Source organism: Panthera tigris, chromosome A2, assembly GCF_018350195.1.
Source record: "Panthera tigris isolate Pti1 chromosome A2, P.tigris_Pti1_mat1.1, whole genome shotgun sequence".
NCBI classification, from domain to species: domain Eukaryota; kingdom Metazoa; phylum Chordata; class Mammalia; order Carnivora; family Felidae; genus Panthera; species Panthera tigris.
Genome location: NC_056661.1, coordinates 94,719,710 through 94,743,773, shown reverse-complemented (window position 1 = coordinate 94,743,773; position 24,064 = coordinate 94,719,710). Strand labels below are relative to the sequence as shown.

The 24,064-nt window shown below is 35.1% G+C and overlaps 2 protein-coding genes across 6 annotated transcripts in view; both read left to right on the top strand.

Annotated features, from left to right (window-relative positions):
* Positions 1–22,309, top strand: LRRD1 (leucine rich repeats and death domain containing 1). The gene is given in 7 exon segments (XM_042977209.1): positions 1–1,498; positions 1,500–2,093; positions 5,641–5,789; positions 18,881–19,034; positions 20,408–20,420; positions 21,342–21,457; positions 22,102–22,309. Coding segments are annotated over 7 exon segments (2,634 nt in total). The 5' UTR covers positions 1–77; the 3' UTR covers positions 22,289–22,309.
* LOC102954144 (lanosterol 14-alpha demethylase) overlaps positions 8,201–24,064 on the top strand; it is a 54,755-nt gene continuing 38,891 nt past the window's right edge. For all 5 annotated transcript variants that reach the window (XM_042966310.1, XM_007076720.3, XM_042966307.1 and 2 more), the window contains exon 1: positions 8,201–8,487. The gene's annotated coding sequence lies outside the window, so the exon portion shown is untranslated. The remainder of the gene's footprint in view (positions 8,488–24,064) is intronic.

Sequence of the window (24,064 nt, the reverse complement as noted above, 5' to 3'; positions counted from 1 at the left end):
TTCAAAGGAGAAATTTAACATTAAAATTAAAATTGAGTTACAGTCTTGTTTTGGTATAAAACATACCAGCAAATAAGATGTCTGAAAAGGAGGGTACTTCAGAAGAGCTAGAAGATATCACTAGTCAACGTAGGAAAGAATCTGGATCATGGTCAGAAGAGCCTGAATTTATTAAAGAAACATCAAATTCATTAGAAGAAGTTTGTGATGGGAAACCTTCCAGTCAGATTTGTGAAACACATCTTAGAAATGATAAATTAGGTATATATGATGATACATCAGCATTGTCCCCCAAAAATAAATCTAAGAGAAATGAAGAACAAAGGAAAACTCTTCAATTTTCTGAAACAATCACTCTATATGACACCTTTCAGTCAAAAAGTGCTACTTCACAAAGTCCACCATTATCAATGACTGAGATGGTTGCTGAAAATCAGGCTTTCACTGGCTTATCTCATGAAACATTAGAAAAAAACAGTGCACAACTCTCTGAGGAAAATCAGAAAGGAATTGGCTTAGGATCAGATAACTTTACAGTTAACCTCAAGGCCAAGGGTTTACAAGAATTCCCTAAGGACATCTTAAAAATCAAATATGTAAAATATCTATATTTGGATGAGACCTAAATCAAAAGTTTTAAAGGGGCAGAGACAGGTGATCTGCTAGGACTTGAAATTCTATCCTTGCAAGGAAATGGGTTATCATCATTTCTATCTGAAATTCAGTTACTTCATAATTTAAGGATATTAAATGTCAGTCATAATCAAATATCACATATACCTAAAGAAATATCACAGGTTGGGAATATCAGGCAACTCTTTTTTAATAACAATTATATTGAGAATTTTCCTTCTGGGTTAGAAAGTCTTGGAAACTTAGAAATTTTAAGTTTGGCTAAAAATAACTTAAGACATATACCAGACATTCTGTCTAGTTTGAAAAACTTGACGGTTCTCAATCTGGAATATAATCAGTTAACAATATTTCCTAAAGCTCTGTGCTTCCTTCCAAAGTTAATTTCACTAAACCTTACTGGAAACCTGATAAGCAGTTTGCCAAAAGAAATTAGGGAGCTTAAACATTCAGAAAAACTTTTACTGGATCATAATCAACTTACTTTTTTGGCTGTGGAGATTTTTCAATTGCTCAAAATGAAAGAAATCCAACTAACTGATAATAAACTGGAAGTTATTTCACAGAAAACTGAGAATTTTAAGGAACTCAGAATTCTAATACTTGATAAAAATTTATTAAAAGAAATACCAGAGAAAATTTCCCACTGTGTAATGTTGGAATGCCTTAGTCTTAGTAATAACAAATTAACAGAACTTCCTAAGAACATCCATAAGCTAAAAAATTTAAGAAAACTCCATGTAAACAGAAATAATATAACGAGAATACCTGAAAATATCTCACATCTTAATAGTATGTTCAGTCTAGAATTTTCAGGAAATGCAATCACAGATGTTCCCACTGAAGTAAAAAATTGTAGAAAAATAACAAGTTGAATTGTGTTATAACAGAATAATGTATTTTCCAGTAGGTTTGTGTGCCTTAGATTCTCTTTATTATTTGAATTTTAATGGAAATTATATTTCAGAAATACCTGTGGATATATCTTTCATTAAACAATTGCTTCATTTAGAGTTAAATAAAAATAAACTCCTCATATTTTCTGAGTATTTATGTTCTCTTATTAATCTTGAATATCTAGATCTTGGTAAAAACCAAATAAGGGAAATTCCACCATTTATTTCCAATATGGTATCACTCTGTGTTCTGATTTTATGCTGTAATAAATTTGAAGCTTTTCCTATAGAAGTATGTACCTTAGAAAATTTGCAAGTATTTGATCTTTCAACAAACCAAATACAGAATATCCCTTCAGATATCTGTAACCTAAAAAGAATCCAGAAATTAAACATCTCAAGCAATCAATTTATATATTTTCCTATTGAGCTGTGCCAACTTCAATCACTGGAAGAGCTGAATATAAATCAGATAAATGGAAGAAAGGCAAGAAACTTATATTTTTGGCCTTGGAGAGAAGTTGGCATTGGAGGGGATAAGAATCTAAACTGTAGTGTATGTGTGTATGTTTTAAAATTAGCTGGAATATTTTATTTGTTTTAAATAGGCTTTTTTCTTTTAAACCCCAAACATGCCTTAAAAATATATTTCTCAACATGAAAGATTCATAGAAAAATATTTCATTAAAATGAAATTCTAAGTAACTAAAGCTGTCAATTTTATAGATTTCTTTTTATTTCAGTTTAATTATAAAAAGGAGTTTTAAAGCCATGGATTATAATATAAACACATTACAGAAAATTTGGAAAAATTGAGAAAAGTAAAAAAAAAAAAATCATTCCAGAAGGATACTATTGTAAATATAACTATGGGTCACTGGTCATATGTTGATACACCTTACTTTTAGTGTTTTTTTTTATGTATATGGTTTATATAAGCAATTATAAAAAGTTTCTACACTCAATTTTAGTTTCTTCTATTTTCACTTAATGTAAGCATTTCCACATAATATAACAAATCTTCCCAGTAATGAATTGTTAGAGCCAATACATGATTTATGTAACTAATCATCTGTTATTAAGTATTTAGAGATATTATAATTTTTCATCATATATAAGGCTATGATGAACTTCTTCATAAAAAAAACCTTCTTCATATTTTATTTCCTTAGGGAACTTTTCCTAAAGAACTGCTAGATAAATGGAATAAATGTTCTTATAGTTTAGCATTTTACTTGAACATAAGAATGAATTTTATGGAAATACTTAAAAAAATCAAACAATGTTGATTTATATTAAGATCTTAGTAAACTAACAAAAAGTACCCAGCTATTATCTGGCTAAGTTTAATTTGACCATCAGTCAAATTAAAGTGCTTTGATAGAGCTGGACTATTATCTAGAGCAAGATTTCCCAAAGTCTGTCCTTAAAAACACTAGTCCTGTGAACTGCTCCTTAAAAATAAGTGGGTGGGGTGGGGTAGCGGGGAGAGGGGTTCCTGTGATTACATAGCTTTAAGAAGCACTGGTTTCTTCTCTTAAAGAATCACAATGAACGTTAGTGTATTAAAAGCTCTGTAGAGTCCTGCACTAAAGAAATTGGTTTGTCTCTATTTAACTCACATTTCCCAAACTTACTTACCCCTTTTAAACCTAACACCTGCTATATAATACATTTCCAGAAAGGCTACTCCAGGGAATAGTTGCTTAAGTAGCTGGAGTGAAAGACGATGCATGTGTTTCAAAAGTTGTTATTGCACTAACAGGCACTTTTTGGTTCTGCATTATAATCATCAACTAATTCCTTGTCTGATTTATAATCCTCTCACTTTCTCCTCCTGTATTTTACTGTGCAGATCTACAAGGTTGTGTCCTTAATCTCCTCTTTTTTATTAACTTCATCCCAGACCTCACCACACCATGCACATGACCCTCAAATCTGCATAACTGGAACTGATCTCCACTACTACTTTAATCCCACAGTTCTCAGTTTCCCTGGAAATTCCCTGTTCTTCTATTGTCTCAAACTCAACATGACTTCAAAATCAAACTCCTCTTTCTTTCCAATGTAACTCTCTTCACAACTCCATTTCTGTCTGTAATGCTGCTTTCTTCAGACCTACTAAATCTAGAAATCATGAAATCAACTTTCTTCCCTTTCCATCACTAGTTATACTGAAACTTACACCAAAATCGTCTCATTTGTTCCTCTGAAAAATCTCTTGGATCAACTTCTTCATTTTCCAGTGTCACTGTCTCCAACTGGTCCATGGTTATCACTTACTTCATGTCTAGACTACTCCAGGAGCCCCCTGAGTATTCTCTTTGATTCAGTCTTCTCTTTCATCAGGACTTGTCAAAGCTATCAGACTTCCTTACTGAGAAAATTACAGAGTACTATTCTCAGGAATCCAGACTGCATACCTATAGCCTACTTGTGGCGAGTGGTTGCCAAGGGCAACGTTATTACAACATCACTTCAAAGATCACCAGATGGGGTGCCTGGCTGGCTCAGTCAATAGAGCATATGACTCTTGATCTTGGGCTGTGAGTTCCAGTCCCACAATGGGCGTAGAGCTTCCTTTAAAAAAAAGAGAGAGAAAAAGAAAGAAAGAAAGAGTAGGCAACCATGTAAAATAAAGCTGGATACCCTTTAAAAAAGAAAAATCACTAGATGGAAAAATGATTTATAAGAACTCTTTTCAAAATATATATATAATTGGAAATATCACTTTGATAACCCACTTGAGGTGAAAGTGAAGTGCCTAAAGGATTAATTTATAACAGCAGATGGTCACTAAACAGTCATTTTAAAGAATATAAGTTCAGGTTCATCAGAGGGCTTTTATTTTGCTAAGTGAAGGATGCCCAACAGGAGTCTTCCTTTCATAGTGGATCTACTAGCACACAGTTCTTAGGTACTTCATCTAATAAATGTTGAGCAAATAGCGAAAAAGAATATTTGCCTCAAGGAAAGTCAAATTATGAACCTACCCACCTGTCTTGACCTGACTCCTACCTCCTAGGGTCAACTCTTAAGGCCTGCCATGGCCCAGTTCCATCTTCTTTCTCCAAACATACCTTCCTCTGCTTCCTATCACCTGTCTTTACTGTTCACCTTCTCTCTGGCCCATTTTTATGCATGGTATTTGTCTTGCCTTAAGTGTCCTGTGACTTCTACTCAATCCTACTCATTCTTTTTTTTAAAAAAAAATATGTATTTATTTATCCCACGTGGTGTGAGATTATGACGTGAGCTGAAACCAAAAGGTAGATGCTTAACCAACTGAGCCACCCAGGTGCCCTCAATCCTATTCATTCTTAAGGGGACATTCAAGTCCTATCTGCTACATGAATATTTCCTTTAGTTCTTTGATTTGTACTGATATACATTCTCTAAACTTCCACATATCTGTTATTGTACCCTTTATTTTGGCACTGGATTACCTATCATTTAATACTCTTTTCTGATGGTTTCATATGTGTGTATTTTGTTTCCTGAACTAAATTTTAATCCCCTTTAAGTTAGGGACTGTTTTTTATGCTTCTTTTATATATGGAAGAACACTGAGCACAATATTCAGTATTTACCTTGTTTGGTTATTTCTCAATTCAAAATTCTTTTGTTCACTTGTAGAACTTCGTTTGTTTCAAAAGCCATTTGTGGTGGCCATATTTTCTCTGAATACATGTATTTCTTCTACACCATACTAGGGTATCTTAATTCCTGTTATTTTGCAACGCTTTTTTGAGGCTATACTGCCAACCTGTGTGAGTCCATTCTAAAGGGGTTTACTGAGCATTTACTCAAAATATATCATGATTGGGAATGTGTACACAAAAAGTATAAAATGTATATTATGTCATTTAAAAATCCTAGGAAAATGCACCAAGGGACTTTAAAAAGCACTGCTGATGAGAACAGGAATAAAGAGATAAAATGTGGTACAGAAAAGTTGGTAAAGACTTTAGGGAGGGAAGAAAGGGATAGTAAGGGACATCAAGTTCTGGGAGAGTGAGGAAAGTGGGTTAATAAGCCATAGGGTTGAATGGGTAGAATTGGTCAGACCGGGGAGGCACTTGGATGCCACAAAATATATTGTGGATTTTAGTGATATCTCAAATAATGTAATCAGAGAGATTCCAAGAAATATAGGGGAATTGAGAAGTTTGGTTAGTTTAAATGCATACAACAATCAAATACGTTATCTGCCACCATTTTTTCTATGTTTACATGATCTCCAGCAACTAAATTTCAGTGGCGAGTGTAAAGCGTAATCAATAAGCATAATCAGTAAGTAAAGTATTCGTGTCTAGGTTGCAAACTTTGCTGACCAGACAGAACAGCAGTCAACATAATGCATTAAGCGCTCATTGGAAGGAAATGCACATCCGAGGTACAGAAAATAAGAGCACAGCATAAGGTCCTGTTGCTTTCCTGAAAGACGTTATAACCAAACTGGGCACCTTGAACATATTCTCATTTCTTTTCTGTCCTCTCTGTCTATACCCAGTCATTCAGTATTTCTTCCCTTTCTGAACCTGACCTCATCTCTCCCTCTACACAAACTTACCTACACAACCTTAGGTCAGCATTTTCTGTATTTTCCTTTCTGGCTCCCCTAATCCTACCCCTGTACACTACAATACTCAGATACCTTATAGTCTTCTACAAAGTAAATCATTAAATAACAACAAAAAAGTAAATCACTCACTCTAAAGGTATCAGAAACGATTTTCCAAAGCACAATAAATACCAGATTGGTATTTTTCTTAATAATTTTTATTATGGTGGTGCTTGGGTAGCTCAGTGACTTAAGTGTCCAACTCTTGATTTTGGCTCATGTCATGATCTCATGGTTCATGGGATTTGAGCCCCACGTTGGGCTCCAGGCTGACAGCATGAAGCCTGCTTGGGATTCTCTCTCCCTCTCTCTCTGCCCTTCCCCACTCGTACTCTCTTTCTCAAAATAAATAAATAAACTTAAAAAAATAATTTTTATTATGAAATACTTTCAGAAAATTTATTATGAAAAACTTACAGAAAATAATAAATACCTAGGTACCTACTCCCAGATATAAGGAATGTTAACATTTTTGTGATATTTACTCGATATATTTTTTAATTGTTAAGAAATAAAATAATGGAGTTGAAATTTCTTTTGTCCTTCTACCCAAACTAGAAGTAACCACTATACTGAAATTGGTACGTATCTTTTTTCCTTCCGTATTTTCATACATATATATAACCATAAACAAGTAATACTATTTTGAGTTTTTAAATTTTACTAAATCTTATCATGCTATATGATAGTGATTTACTACTCTAAAATTTGCTTTTTTCATTTGTCATATTTCTAAAATTAATCCATATTAATATATACATAGACTTATTTCATTCACTTTAAATCCTACATGATATTCAATTATACGATTAAATAACAATCTATTACCTGGTTGGTAGACAGTTAGGTTGTTTCCAATGTGTTTGCTACTATAAACATCCTGTACATGTTCCTTGTGTACCTCTGCTTGAGTTTCTTTAGTGCATATAGCTATAAGTAGAATTGCTGCATCAGAAGGTATGCACATCTTCAACTTTACCAGATTTGGGCAAATTGATCTCCAGTGGTTGTACCAGCTAAGCACATGAACCACTGTATTTATGAAATTTTATCTTTCAGTTGCAAGTAGTGTTTACAACCAGAGTCCTGCATCTTCTTAGATTTAGAGGATTTTCAGAATAAAACAACAAACGTCATCTTTTTTGGTCAATTGTCCTAGTAACACAGTAAAAGGTACAGTAATGCATCAATACTTAGATATAACGGAACTGACATTTTTCTCCTGAACCTCCCAAACTCCCAGTAAGCTGGCTGTGCGGGTATATATCAGTCATTTTACTAATTTTGCAACAACTTGAAGTGAGTTGTAAAAACTCAGTCCGGCAACTGAATTTTTTTGCTCAACCTTTGTGTTTTGGCCAAGTTTTTCTATATTTTAAGGTTACCTAGTTTGTCCAAGGGCAGGATACACTCCACTCAACTACTATTTGTACACAAAAAAATCAGAGGCTGACAAGAGCCCTCTGACCCACTGGAAAATACAACGACGCATCAGAAGCATAATTCTCTGGAGGCTTTCTGGTACTGAATCAAGACAGAATGGGAAGATCAAAGACTTTTCTGCAAGTGTTGCCTGTTCTCTGCTGGTCCACATGAGAATTAGAAAAATATATGTCAGGATCCAACCAGGAGACAGAAATCACAACTTAATAACTAAGTATATATACATGTTGTTAACTACAGAAGTGAAAGAGTGAAAGAATTCGAAGTTCATGGTAAAGTAGCAATGGCAGGAAGCAATAACCACCCTATGGGTAAGAGAATAAAGTAGAAAAGACAGAATTATGAACACTCAGAAGCTTGAAGGAAGGGGTCTCTCTCTTGCCCCCCCCCCAAAAAAAAACTCCTGAATTGTGAGATCATGACCTGCGTTGCAGTCAGTACTGATTGGCGGCTGCAGTACTGATTGGCGGGTAGCGGCACCTGCGGAGGTCATGATCTCACAGTGCAGGAGCTGCACCTGCGGAGGTCATGATCTCACAGTGAGGGAGTTTTAGCTTACTGCAGGAGTTTCAGCTTGTAGCCACTTCAGGTTGGTGGGGGGGGGGGGGAGAGGAGGGAGAGAGAGAGAGAGAGGGAGAGACAGAGAGGAAGAAGAGAGTGCGCGGGTGCGTGGGAGAGACTGCGCGCACGCTAGCGCTAGTTCTGTGAGGGTTGGGACAAGTACAAACTTCAGTTCGTGTTGCTGATGGAGTTCGAGTGTTGCCAGGGTGACAGTAAAAGAAAAACTGTCAAGAAATGCAAAGAAGTAGGTTTGGAGCTAAGTGACAGTCGCTAAGCAACTGGCATGCTACAAGTCACCAGCTTTTATTGCCAAGTTTGAACTTAGAAGGGGTGAGTTCGAGTCTTGTCATTTACTCTGTTTCCTCTATTTATAAAATGAAGCTAACCGGAATATCCATGCTATAGATTTGTTTACAGACTGAATGAGACTTTGAAAGCAGGTAGCATACTGTGAAAGCATTATTCAAGCAAAAGATGTTCATATACTCTTGTGAAATAATCGTCTCTGTCACAAACTAGCAAATTTAGGAAGATAACCCTTATGAACCATCAGCAAGATGGGAAAGCTATAACTTCTGCTTGTTCACAGACTTGTGGGAATATAATTAGATAAAACTTATGAAAATAGTTTCACAAATGTGAGGTAATATACCAATGAAAGGGATTTATAGCATGGGCTTATAGCATGGGCTCATAGCATGGGCTTTGGAGTGGAACAGACCTTAGAATTCTAGCTCCATCTTTCAACAGGAAATTTTTTTTTTTAATGTTAACCTTCTGTTTCCTAATCTGTAAATGGAAATGATATCTACTCTTTGATTTGTGAGGATTAAACGGTTAACTACTAAGCACAAAAACTGATGCAATATAGGTTTTAAACAGATGTTGGAGCCTCTCTCCAAGAAGCCAAAATAACAAATGAAAGGAAGTAGATTGGCATGTAAACTGCCTGTGGTTGTCCTCATGGAGAAGGACAGTTATCTTGCCTTACAGTTCTCTCTACAGGCCTTGATAATTCTACCCTGCAGGTTTGCATCTTCTCCTACTTGTAAGACAGCTAGTTAAGCTAGTACTGTTCTATCTGTTGTTTACAGCTGGCGTCTGTTCTGATGGGTCAGTGCTTGTGCCAAATAAGTTGTTAAATTTTTTTAAAGAAATTTTTAAAAATATACCTTTTAATGTTTATTTTTGAGGGAGAGAGACAGAGTATGAATGGGGGTGGGGCAGAGAGAGAGGGAGACACAGAATCTGAAGCAGGCTCCAGGCTCTGAGCTGTCAGCACAGAGCCCAACGCGGGGCTCGAACTCGTAAACCATGAGATCGTGACCTGAGCCGGAGTTGGATGCTCAACCGACTGAGCCACCCAGGCGCCCCAGTTGTTAAATATTTTAAATAGCACAACTGCTTACATGTACTAATGTAACAGCCTCTGAAAGGACTCCTACCTATATAGCCTCTCTCTCTCACTTTGTTGCTGCCCGTATTTAAAAACATTTTTATTAAAGTATAATATACATAACAAAAAGAGTACATACTGTCTCAAGAGATTAAAATTAAAAGTAGAGCTACCATATAATCCAGCAATTCTATTTCTGGGTATTTATCTGAAGGAAAAGAAAACAGTAACTCAAAAAGATGTGTGCACCTCATGTTCATTGCAGCGTTATTTACTTAAGTGTCCATCAATGGATGGATGGATGAAGAAAATGTGGCATGTACACACACACACACACACACACACACACAATGGAGTATTATTCAACCATAAAAAGAAGGAAATTTTGCCATTTGCAACTACATGGATGGACCTGGAGGACATTTTGTTAAGTGAAATAAGCCAGACAAAGACAAATACTGTATGATTTTACTTACATGTGGAATCTAAAAACTGAACTCATAGATAAGGAGAACAGATTGATGGTTGCCACAGGTGGAGCTGGGCAAAATGGATAAAGGGTAACAAAAGGTACAAACTTTCAGTTACAAAATAAGTAAGTCCTGGGATGTAATGTACAGCATGGTGACTATAGTTAATATTTTTGGTATATTTAAAAGTTGTTAAAAGAATAGATCCTAAAAATTTTCATTGCGAATTTGTAACTGTGTTTTTTTAAATGCTTATTTATTTTTGAGAGAGAGAGGGCAAGCGAGGGAAGGGCAGAGAGAGAGGTGGGGGGGGGGGACTGATGATCCAAAGCAGGTTCTGCATTTACAGCAGCAAGCTCAATGTGGGGCTCAAACTCATTAACCTCAAGACCATGACCTGAGGAGAAGTTGGACACTCAACCGACTGAGTCCCCCAGGCACCCTGTAACTATGTGTTGTGATGGATGTTAACTAGACTTACTATGTTGACCATTTTACAATATACAAATGTTGAATCATCATGTTATACATCTGCAACTAAAATGTTATATGTCAATTATAATTCAATTTTTTAAAAGTACATATTTTAAGTATACAGCTCAATGAACTTTCACACACTGAACAAACCCATATTTCAGAACCTCGATCAAGAGACAAGACATTCCCAGAAACCCTTTCTTATGCCATTCCAGCCACTTTTCCCCTTTCTCTCAACCAAGGGTAAACACTATTATGATTTCCAATAGTGGGCCTTAAATGAAGTCATGAAGTATATACTCTTTTATACCTGGATTCTTTCACTCAACATTATGTTTGTGAAATTCACTCATGTTACTCTGGGTGGCTGTGGACAATTCACTCTCAGTGCTATTCATATTCTGCTGTTGATAAACATTTAGCAGAAAAGCAATTCTTTTCTTGTGGTCAGATAAAAAACTGATTTTAATCCTTTTAAATTTATTTGGACTAGCTTTATGGCTCAGCATATAGGCTACCTTGATAAACACACCATACACCCTTTTTTTTAATACAAATTTTAGTCAACAAACAGTGTAATATTGGTTTCAGGAGTAGAATTCAGTGATTCATCAATTACATTCAACACCCAATGCTCATCACAACAAGTGCCCTCCTTCCTACCCATTACCTATCTAGCTCATCTCTCACCCACCTCCTTCCATCAACCTTCAGTTTGTTTTCTATTTTATGAGTCTCTTGTGGTTTGTTTTCCTCTCTCCTCTCCATCCCCCCCTTCCCATATGTTCATCTGTTTCATTTCTTAAACTCCATATATGAGTGAAATCATATGGGATTTGTCCTTCTCTGATTGCCTTATTTTGCTTAGCAGAATACATTCTAGCTCCAAACACATGATTGTAAATGGCAGGATTTCGTTCTTTTTGATGGCTTAGTAATATTCCATTGTATATATATACCACCTCTTCTTTATCCATTTATTGACTATTGTTGATTATTGTTGATAATGTTGCTATAAGAACTGGGGTACATGTACCCCTTCAAATCTATATTTTTGTATCCTTTGGGAAAATACCTACTTAGTGCAATTGCTGGGTCATAGGGTAATTCTATTTTTAATTTTTTGAGGAGCCTCCATACTGTTCTCCAGAGTGGCTGCACCAGTTTACATTCCCATCAATAGTGCAATCACATACTATACACTCTTTAAAAAATATACTCTGAAATGTTAGCTACAGTGTTTTATGAATATCATATTAAGTCCAGATGGTTGATAGTTTTGTTGGAATCTTCTGTCTTTACTGGTATATTATCTTGTTATGCTTTAGAAAATAGTGTTAAAATCCAAAACTATGGTTGTGTAATTGTGTATTTGTTGCTTTCATTGTCAACTTTTTTCATGTATTTTGAAGAACTGTTATAAGAAAATGCACATACATGATTATTATGACTTTCAATTCTAATAAATTTTTTATCATCTGAAATCCCCAAATGTCCCTCTTTATCTCCAGTAATAATCTTTATCTTGAAGGGTATTTTATCTAATATTAAGATAGCCACTCCAGTTTTGTTAACCTTACTGTTCACATGGTATATCTTTACTATCAATTTACTTTCAACATATCTGTGTCTTTATATTTAAAGTATATCCCTTTCAGGCACCTGGATAGCTCAGTTGGTTAAGCCTCTGACTCTTGATTCTGGCTCAAGTCATGAGATGAAGCCCCATATCTGGTTCTGCATTGACAGCATGGAGCCTTCTTGGGATTCTCTCTCATCTCTCTGCTCCTCTCTAAGTAAAATAATAACTGATTAGCTAACTAAGTATTAAAAAATAAAGTACATCCCTTGTAGACAAAATGTAGTTGGGCCTTGATTTTCATCCTTTCTGGCAATCCCTGCCTTTAACTGGAGGATTCAGTCAATGAACATTTAATGTAATTATTGGTATAGTTGGATTTAGATCAGCCATTTCACCACTTGTTTTCTGTTTCTCTCCTCTGTTAACTCTTTTTCTGTCTTCTTGTTGAACTATTCATGTTTAGTTGCTTTCAAGATGTTCTCATCTTTGGTTTTCAGCAGTTTGACTATGTTGTGCCTAAGTGTGTTTTTTATTATAATTTAGGTGAAATTCACACAACATAAAATTAACAATTTTAGAGTGAACATTTTTGGTGTCATTTAGCACATTAACAAAGTACTACAATGTACCACTCCCTCTATCTGGTTCCAAACGTTTCATCAACCCCAAAGGAAGCTTTTACTCATTATTAAACAGTTACTCTCTGTTCTCCCCTCTCCTCTCCCTCTTGTTACCATCAATGTGCAGGACACCTCTATGAAGATGCCTAATATTATGGATGTGTCATACAAATGGAATTGCATAATATATGACTTTTCTGGATTGACTTCTTTCACTTAATGTTTTCAAGTTTCATCCATGTTGTAGCTTGTATGAGTAGTTCCTATTATGGCTGAATAGTATTACACTGTATGTATATACTACAGTTTGATGATCCATTCATCGTCTGATGGACATTTGGGCTGCTTTCATCTTGTGGCTATTGTGAATAATGCTGCTATGAACATGTTCACACATGTGTTTATTTCAGTATGTTTTCAATTCTTTGGGCATATTCCTAGAGATAGAATTCCTGTGTCATATGGTAATTTTGTATAATTTTTTGAGGAACTGTCAAATTGTTTTCCACAGAGGTAGAACCATTTTACAGTCACACCAGCAATGTACAACAAGTGCAGTTTCCCCATATCCTTGTCAATATCTGTTGTTTTACAAGTTTTGGATTACAGTTATGCTAATGAATGTGAAATGGTTTTGATTGAAATTTCCCTAATGACTAATGATGTTTAGCATATTTTTTAGGTGCTTGTTGGCCATAAGCATATCTTTTTGGAGAAATGTCTATTCAAGTCCGTGGCCCATTTTTAAATTGGTTTTTAATTGGGTTATTTTGTTGCTGAGTTGAAAGAGCCCCTTATATATTCTGAATACTAGATCCTTATCAGATATGTTTTACAATTAATTACTTCCTTTCTATAGACTGTCTTTTCATTCTGGATAATGTCCTTTGATACATAAAATTTTTAAATTTTCATGAACTCCAATCATTTAGTCTTTCTTTTTGTTACTTATGTTTTTGGTGTCATAACTAAAAATCTATTAGCAAAATCCAAGATCACTAGGATTTTTCCCTATGTTTGGGGCGCCTGGGTGGCTTAGTTGGTTGAGTGTCCAACTTCAGCTCAGGTCATGATCTCACACTCCATGAGTTCGAGCCCTGCGTCGGGCTCTGTGCTGTTAATATTCAAAATATATAAAGAACCTAGGAAACTCAACACCCCAAAAATTAATAATCCATGAAATCATATGACTTCACTCATATGAGGACTTTATGATACAAAACATATGAACATAAGGGAAGGGGAGCAAAAATAATATAAAAACAGGGAGAGGGAAAAAACATAAGAGACTTAAATATAAAGAACAGAGGGTTGCTGGAGGGGTTGTGGGAGGGGGGATGGTCTAAATGGGTAAGGGGCTTAAGGAATCTACTCCTAAAATCATTGTTGCACCATGTGCTAATGAACTTGGATGTAAATTATAAAAAATAAATAAATTAGAGAAAAAATTAATTGGCCATAATATATGGATTTATTTCTGGACTCTGAATTCTATTCCATTTGTCTATATGTTGAACCTATGCCAATCTCATACTATTTTCCACTTAGTTAACATAAAATGTAATATTAGTTTTAGGTGTAGAATATAGTGATTTAACACTTCTGTACATCACCTGGTGTTCATTACAAGTGCACTCCTTAATCCCCATCACGTATTTAACACACCCCCCTACCTACCTCCTTTCTGGTAACCATCAGTTTGTTCTCTATATTTAAGAATTTGTTTCTTGGTTTGCCTTTCTCTCTCTTTTTTCCCCTTTTGTTTTGTTTCTTAAATTCCACGTATGAGTGAAGTCAGTTTCTCCGACTGACTTACTTAACTTACCGTAATACTCTCTAGCTCCATCCATGTCATTGCAAAGGGCAAGATTTCATTCTTTTTATGGCTGAGTAATAGTCCATTGTATTACATGTATCACATCTTCTTTATTCAACAGTCGATGGAAATTTGGGTTGTTTCCATAATTTGGCTATTGTTGATCATGCTTCTGTAAGCATTGGGATGCATGTATCCCTTTGAATTAATATTTTTTTACTCTTTGGGTAAATATCTAGTAGTGCAATTGCTGGATCATAAGGTTCTATGTTTAACTTTTTGAGGAACCTCCATGCTGTTTTCCAGAGTGGCTGCAGCAATTTGCATTCCCACCAATAGTGCACAAGGTTCCCCTTTCTCCACATCTTTGCCAGTACCTGTTGTTTCTTGTGTTGTTGATTTTAGCCATTCTGACAGGTGTGAGGGGATATCTCATTGTAGTTTTGATTTGCATTTTCCTGATGATCAGTGATGTTGAGCATCTTTTCACGTGTCAGTTTGTCATCTGTATGTCTTCTTTGGAGAAATGTCTATTTCATGTTTTCTGCCCATTTTTAAAATGGATTATTAATTTTTGGGGTGTTGAGTTTCCTAGGTTCTTTATATATTTTGAATATTAACTATCAGATATGTCATTTGCAAATATCTTCTCCCATTCCATAGGTTGCCTTTTTGTTTTGCTGATGGTTTCCTTCATTGTGCAGAAGCTTTTTATTTTGATGAAGTCCCAATAGTTTATTTTTGTTTTTGTTTCCTTGGCCTTAGGAGACATATCTAGAAAGAAGTTGCTACAGTTGATGTCAAATAAGTTACCGCCTGTGTTCTCTTGTAGGATTTTTATGGTTTCAGGTCTCACATTTAGGTCTTTATTCCATTTTAAATTTATTTTTGTGTATAGTGTAAGAAAGTGGTCCAGTTTCATTCTTTTGCATGTTGCTGTCCAGTTTTCCCAACACCATTTGTAGAAGAGACATTCTTTTGCCAATTTAATATTCTTTCCTGCTTTGTCAAAAATTAATTGGCCATATAATTGTGGGTTCATTTCTGGGTTTTTATTCTGTTCTGTTGATCTATGTATCTATTTTTGGGTCAGTACCATACTGTTTTGATTACTACAGCTTTGTAATATATCTTGCAGTCTGGAATTGTGATACATCCAGCTGTATTTTTATTTTTCAAGATTGCTTTGGTTATTTGGGGTCTTTTGTAATTCATACAAATTTTAGGATTATTTTGAAAAAGGAACAAAGTTGAAGGACTCCTGAAACCTGATTTTAAGCCTTATGAAAGGCTATGGTAGTAAAGTGTAGTCTTGGCAAAATAACAGACATAGATCAGTAGAACACAATACATAGGCTAGAAATAGACCCATGCATATATGGTCAATTGATTTTTGACAAATATGCACATGTAATTCAACAGAGAAGATGGTATTTTCAACAAATGGTGCTGGAGCAACTAGATGACTAGAAGCCAAAAAACAAGATAAACTGCAACAATAATAAAACTTTGATCCACACCACATACCATATAAGAAAATCAACTCAAAATGAATCACAGATCTAAATGTAAAAGCTAAACCTATAAAACTGCTAGATAAAAACATAGAAGAAAATCTTTGTAACCTTGGCAAAGATTTCTTAGATATAACACCAAAATCACAATCCTTAAAAAATTAATAAATTGAACTTCATCAAAATTAGAAACCTCTGCTCTTCAAAAAGTGTTGTTAAAAGAATGAAAAGAAAAGCCACAGACTGGAAGAAAATATTTGCTGAATATATAAAAAATAATTGTCAAAAGTCAACACTGAGCAGTTAACTCAATAAAAATTGGCATACAAGTTACGGAAAGAACCAAAATTTCCATCAACTGATGAATGGATAAAGGAGATATGGGACATATATACAATGGAATATTACTCAGCCATAAAAAAGAAAGAAATCTTGCCATCTGCAACAACATGGATGGATCTAGAGAGTATTATGCTAAGTGAAATAAGTCTAAGAAAGACAAATCCCATGTGACTTCACTCATATGTGGAATTTAAAAAACAAAGTAGATGAACATAGCGGGGAAAAGAGGTAAACCAGGAAACAGACTCTTAACTATAGAGAATAAACTGAAGGTTACTAGAGGGGAGATGAGTGAGGGATGGGTTAAGTGGGTGATGGGTTAAGGAGGGCACTTGTAGTGATGAGCCACTAAATTCCACACCTGAAATTAATATTATACTGTATGTTAACTAACTGGAATTTAAATAATAACTTGAAAAAAAAGAAAAATTGGCATAAATTGTGAACACTTTACAAAGAATGTATATGAATGGCAAATAAGCATAAGAAAATATAATGATATCATTAGTATGAGAGAAATATGAATTAAATCTACAATGAGATCTTTGTATTAGAATAACTAAAATTAAAATCTGACAGTACCAAGAACTACACCTGGAACTCTGATACACTGATGGTAGGAATGCAAAAGGGTACACACTCTAGAAAACGGTTTCATAATTTCTTATAAAGTTATATGTATATTTACCATACAACCCATCAATCACACTCCAACTACACTTTTAAGTGAAATGAAAATTTAGATTCAATAAAAAACTGAGTACAAATATATAGAGTGGTTTTATTCATTATTGCCAACAAGTGGAATCATTCTAAACATCACTTATTTAGTGGATGGATAAATTATCACATCCATATAATGGAATACTTCTCATTAATAAAAAGGAACAAACTATTGGTATGTCAATAGACACCAATAAATCTCTAATGTATTATGCTAAATTAAAGTCAAACCCTAAATACTATATGTTGTGACTTATATTTATTATACATATGCATAAACATTATATTTTATAATTATGGGCTTACAATGTTTATAAAACCCCATATACATATGTAGGTATGTATTTGTACATCTATCTGCACATACCCATTCCCAAAAGCAATGAGCAAAACTAGTATCCAGATCTCCAGATCTTGGTTTCTTTCTTTTTTTTTTGAGAGAGAAAGTGAGAGCATGCACAAGCAAGGGAGTGAGGGACAGAGTGAGAGGGAGAGAGAATCTCAAGCAGGCTCCATGCCCAGTGCACAGCTATCCCACAACCATGAAATCACAATCTGAGCCAAAATCAAGAGTTGGATGCTCAACCAACTGAGCTACCCAGGTGCCCCCAGATCTTGGTTTCTGAATGCCATTCTTCATTAAAAGGAACAGGTTTCTTTATTTATGACTATAAATAATATAACTATAAATGTATAAATAAAGGCAAACTTTAGGCCAGTTCCTCTCTAAATGATTACAAATTCTTACCTTGTCAGTTACCACAATTTTACTTTTTATGTTCAGTTTATATTGAGTAAGGTGATGTTGAAAACATATTTAGGGAATTAGAGTTTAATTCGCACTCCTTGATGGTGGACTAGACTTAGCTTAGTTTGGAACTCAGTTCCAAAAAAATAGAGTATGGACAAGAAAAGAATGAAAATATTATATTGGAGAAACCTGGCAAGACACTAATTTAGCTGTGGGATCAAGCTTAACATCGCTAGTGATGTCATACAGGTATTAGGTACCTTTGCTGTGATGTGATGAGAGTTCTTCACTTCTGTGGCATTCTTCCCAAAAAACCCCATAACCCAAGTGTTATCATGAGAAAATATATCAGGTAAATTCAAACTAAGGAATATTCTACAAAATACCTAGTTGGTACTATTCAAACTGTCAAGATCATGAAAAACAAGGAAAGACTGAGAAACTGTCTCAGACCAGAGGAGACTAAGAAGACATAACTATATGCAATGTGTTATCCTGGCATGGATTTTGGAACAGAAAAAGGACACCGATAGAAAAACTAATGAAATCCAAAACTGTCTGAAGTTTAATAGTAATGTGCCAATGTTAGTTTCCTAGTTTTGACAAATATAATATGATAATGTGAGATGATGACATTAGGGGAAACTAAATCTGGATGAGGAATCTATATTCAAGAATTCTCTACAATTTCTGCAACTTGCTGTAAATCTGAAATTATTCTAAACAATCTAATTATCCTTAAAAAATTACCATCACACTTACTCTGTAAAATCCTTTCCCGTACTATAAGAGGACAGCCTCTTAACTTATTTTTCCATCCTCTGAGAGAATGGAACCACAGCTCAGTTTCTATACATCCTCCTTTTCACACCTAGCAAGTGGACTTCAGTAAGAATTTACATCTGCCAGCACTGTGAAGGTCCTCTGGTACTGTGCCAGTGAGACACAGTAAATGCTCCATAAGTAGTTGTTTATCTTCATATTTTTCTTTATACAGAAAGGTATAATTCAATTATAATTTTTTTCTACTAGGAAATAATCTGACATATCTGCCTAGGGGTATCCACAACCTTTTTTCACTGAAGGAGATAAATTTTGATGATAACACTTTGCTAAGACCTCCAATGGAAATCTGTAAAGGAAAACAACTCTATACGATTGCACACTATCTAGAGAGGGCAGATAAGTGATAAGTAAGTGATAAGTGAGTGATTGACTAGTTTACATGTCATTTTCTAGTATAATCTATAAATTAGAAAATAGTTTGCTTTCATTAGAGGTTTTCAATCTGGCATAGGCATGAAAATATTCATTATCTTCCCTTTTCTGAAGGTTAGGAGTTTATTTTGATAATTCATATTATTTAATCTGTGTCCACACAAACTAAACCATTGAAAACAGGCAAACCCAAGTGGAGGGTTGGGCTGCTTTCCACCTGTTGGCCTCAATGCCCTTCAACAGGTTTTTCATTATGGTTGTGGCCAAACTTAGATATTCCACACAAAAATTTATTCACTGGTTTTGATCTGTATCACCATAAATAGTTGCTCTAAAACTCTCATCTGGCCTTGAAGAAAGTCCTTCCATCTTTCCATTGAAACCAATCAGGTTTTGGCCCACTATGATCACCTATCTGCAGTCTGTGGGTAGTCTTCATTCTTTGTCCTTAAGCATTCCTTTGGTTGTCCCTGATTGTTTCACCCAGAAGGTCCATTTTCTTTAAGTGTCTTTCCACTGGACCAGATGGAGACTGGTTTCTCCAAGCCTCTGGGATGGAAGTTTCACTGTCCAATTTTTTCCTTGGGGCTAGATTCCCAACAACTAAGCTTTTTGCTAGGACTCTGACTTTGTTTCTTATAGCCAGTCCTTAGACTGGATTCAGATTTTGGTCCTCCAATTCAACGCAGTACTTAAGAAGTATTAAATCAATTTAATAAGTACTGATCCAGATTTGGGGAAAGGGAATATACAAAACTCTCCACCCAAATCATTCTACTATGTTCCCTGTCTGTGTAATCAGAAGCTTGCATCAGCATAATCTCATAATCTAGTGGTAGGGTCACTAAAAATATACAGTATCTTTAAGCCACAATATACATCCATATGCATCACTACCAGTCAGAAGTTTTTGCAAGATTTGGGCCTCACTGATGGAAGGAACCTAAGAGATAAAATTAAAAGTCACAGTAGCTGTTTTTTCTAACTTGCTAAGCAAGTTGTTTCTCCTAATTATTTTCATTAAAAAGGAATATTTTGTGGTAACTATTTCTATAAAATAAATTTTAGAAGTTTCCAAGGATCCATAAAGTATTCCTGTTAGGAATACAGTACTTTAGAGAAGGGCTGTATAGTTACACAATTGAACTTCCCTGCTAAAATTCTGTTACTCAAGTTCCCAAGGAGGGAGGACTCATGTCATTCTATCCTCAATGGGGAAAGTGCAATGGGAAATGGCAACAGATTAAAGTCAGCAAAAATGAGAGAACCCTAGTCATTTGTCTCCTTTAAAAAAAAATTAATGTTTATATTTGAGAGAGAGAGAGAGAGAGAGAGAGAGAGAGAGAGAGACAGAGTGCGAGCAGGTGAGGGGCAGAGAGAGGGAGTCACAGAATCTAAAGCAGGCTCCAGGCTCTGAGCTGTCAGCACAGAGCCCAACACGGGGCTTGAACTCACAAACCACCATGAGATCATGACCTGAGCCCAAGTTGGACACTTACCTGCCTGAGCCACTCAGGTGCCCCTTTCCTTTCTATGTTCAAGGGGCCTTCATACTGCAGGCACCCAGGGACAGTAGAGAGGAAATTGTCATGAGAAATGTATTTATTCCCCAATTAACAAAGAACATGGGGTTTCTTCCTTATGATTTTGCTTAGGATATTGGATTTTCATTTATAGCATTAGCATACAATCTAGCCTGAGGGACTGAGATGATTATAGAGGGGTGGGAGATTGATAGTTCTTGAAACTTCCCAAAGTACCTTAGTCAACAAAATAAATCTAGTCCAAGATAGTTAGAAGCTTAAAAAAAAAGAAAAAAAAAAACCTAAAAACTCTCTACTTACATCTAAGCTAGCATTCATTAAATAAATCATTTGAATATAAAATATACATATACACACTATATCTGTAGTAGATGTTGTACATTATGGTACATGAAGAAGCCCATTAAGAAGCCAGAATCAAAGGAAAGAGTTAAATTCATTTCAAACCGTGAAAGGATTAAAGAAAGGGTTTCAAAATCACTTTGAGGTTACTTATAATATACTTTTAAATGGCCATTTTATGTTGTAGGTTATTCAGATTTTAGAAAAAAATAGAACAAATGATTCAAATTTCAGTTTGTAAATTAGGTCTGCATCTTCTTTTCAATTTTACTTGACATGGACATTTGATAGGAGCACAGAATAAGGAACCCAGATTTAATATTAACCCAAAGTAGAGTATATTTTTCAAAAGAGATGGCTTATATTTTCTTTTATGTTCAAATGTAGAGAAAATCCTAGAGAAGATCTTCAACATAGTTGCCAAAAATATCACTGAAACAAATTTTAATTTTTTGTGTCAAAAACTAAGCCTGGCAATCTCAGAAACAGATATGCCTACAAAGAGGTATGTATGAGTGACAATATGTGGTATAAGCTTATTCTCATGTTGATTTATATCATATTGATATTATAAGGTTTTGAAACAGTCATATTAACATGAATTCTAATTTGCTGTAAAAGACTCTGATTTTAGTTTACTATGTATTTGCGAATCATGTGAGTAGAGTAGTTAAGAGTAAGGGCTCTCAAGGCAAACTTCTTGGCTTTAAATCGCAACGAGTTTTGTGACCTTGTATAAGTCCCTTAACTTACAGGTGCTTCAGTTTCTCCACTGGTAAAATAGATACATTTAACTAAGAGAGTATCATGCGATTAAATTATTAAGCATGTAGTACTATAGCAGTAATACACTGCCTGAGAATAAATAACCCACAATTATTGTTTTGAGATCTTGAGTAAATCTCTCTTAGAACTGAATGTTAATTGAATTGATTTCCTACCAGGAAATGAAGGTTGGCATGGGGCTAACGTTCATTCACTATTTGCCAAGCTCTGTGCTAAATTTTATATAAACTTTCTTCATCAATTAATTTAATCCTCACTTCAATCAGGTAAATTGGTTTGAAAATGTAGGGGAGTAATATTGAAGTAACTTAAAACAATGTTCTTAATTGGTCATTAAAATAATATTATCTTTAAAATTTTCAGCACTGTTTCATTAAGTGAGAGAGTCCGCCAAGCACTTAATAGGTGGAGAACAGAAAGTAACAACCTGTCACTAACTACAGCTGCTTTAACAGACCAACTAACTCAGGCACTAATGATGATAGGAGCATATGAAATTATGGACAAAATAACAGCTTTAAAAGTTTTTACAGGTGCAATTAAATTCTGAACAGTGTACTCATAATAAAAACTGAAAATTTATAATGTACTTACATAATTGAAACCGGATAAAAGAGAATTGCATGTCATGTCTCTTTTCATGCATTCCTAAGAGATAATGATAATTTATGGCTCTCACTTTAATCACTGTGATAATAAAATATCACAGACACTGGTTTGTGTATTTGTCATGTTGCCCTGGAATTATGATAATAATAAAAAAATTTTTGTTTATTTTGAGAAAGAGCGGGGGAGGGGCAAAGAGACAGGGAGAGAGAGAATCTCAAGCAGGCTCTGTGCTGTCAGTAAGAGCCCAGCATGGGGCTCAATCCCACAAATTGTGAGATCATGATCTGAGCCAAAATCAAGAGTTGGACGCTTAACTGACTGAGCCACCCACATGCCTTGGTAATGATTTTTAAAAAGAAATAATTCCACTTAAAAATTCTTTGTTATAGGGGCACCTGGTTGGCTCAGACAGATAAGTGCCGGACTTTAGCTCAGGTCATGATCTCATGGTTTGTGGGTTTGAGCCCTGCCGTCAGGCCTGGAGCCTGCTTCAGATTCTATGTCTCTCTCTCTCTCTCTGCCCCTCTCCCACTTGCACTCTGTCTCTCTCTCTTCTCTCTCATAAATAAACATTAGAAAAAAATTTTTTAAATTCTTTTTTATGTAATGCTTTTATACAACCCAGGATTTATAGGTAATAAGGTCATTAGTAACTTTCATTGGAGTTAGAAAGCAGGGCAATTTTGTTTTAGATGCTAGCTTAAAAACTGAAATTCATGTACCATTCCTACTGTTTCTCCATTAGGAAGGGGAGAGCTCTGTTAAATATAAACCAGAGCCAAGATCAGTAATCCTCTACAGATCTCCCTCAATTTTTAATAGGGTCCCATCCCGATAAATCCAATATGAATTTAAAATAACGTAAATCCAAAAAGCAGTTTATACCACATCTTCTTTACCCATTCATTTATTGATGGACATTTGGGCTGCTTCCAAATTTAGCTATTGTATATAATGCTGCAATAAATGTAAGAGTGCATGCATCCCTTTGAATTAGTGTTGTTGAATTTTTTGGGTAAATGCCCAGTAGTGTGATTACTGGATCAAGGGGTAGTTCTATTTTTTAATTTTTTGAGGAACCTCCATACTGTTTTCCACAGTGGCTACACCAGTTTTCTTCCTACCAACAGTGCAAGAGAGTTCCTTTTTCTCCACATCTTCACCAACTCTTGTTTCTTGTGTTTCTAATTTAGTCATTCTGACAGTTATAAGGTGATATCTCATTGTAGTTTTGATGTGCATTTCCCCAATGGTTAGTGATGTTGAGCATCATTTTATGTGTCTGCTGGCCATGTGTATGTCTTCCTTCAAGAAATGTCTGTTCATGTCTCCCACCTATTTTTTTACTGGTTTATTTGTTTACTTGGATGTTGAGTTGTATCAGTTCTTTATACATTTTCAACTAACTTTTTATTGGATATGTCATTTGCAAATATCTTCTCCCATTCAGTAGGCTGCCTTTTAGTTTTGTTGAATGGATAGGGAAGGTGTGGTATCTATACACAATAAAATATTATTCAGCCATAAAAAAGAATAAAATCTTAATTTTTTTTTTTTTTTTTTTTTTTTTTTTTTGTTTGGAGAGAGAGAGAAAGAGCATGAGTGGGGAAGATGGGAAGAGGGAGAGAGAATCTCAAGCAGGCTGCACACTCAGGGTGGGGCCCAATGTGGGCCTTGATCTCGTGACGCTGGGATTATGACCTGAGGAGACATCAAG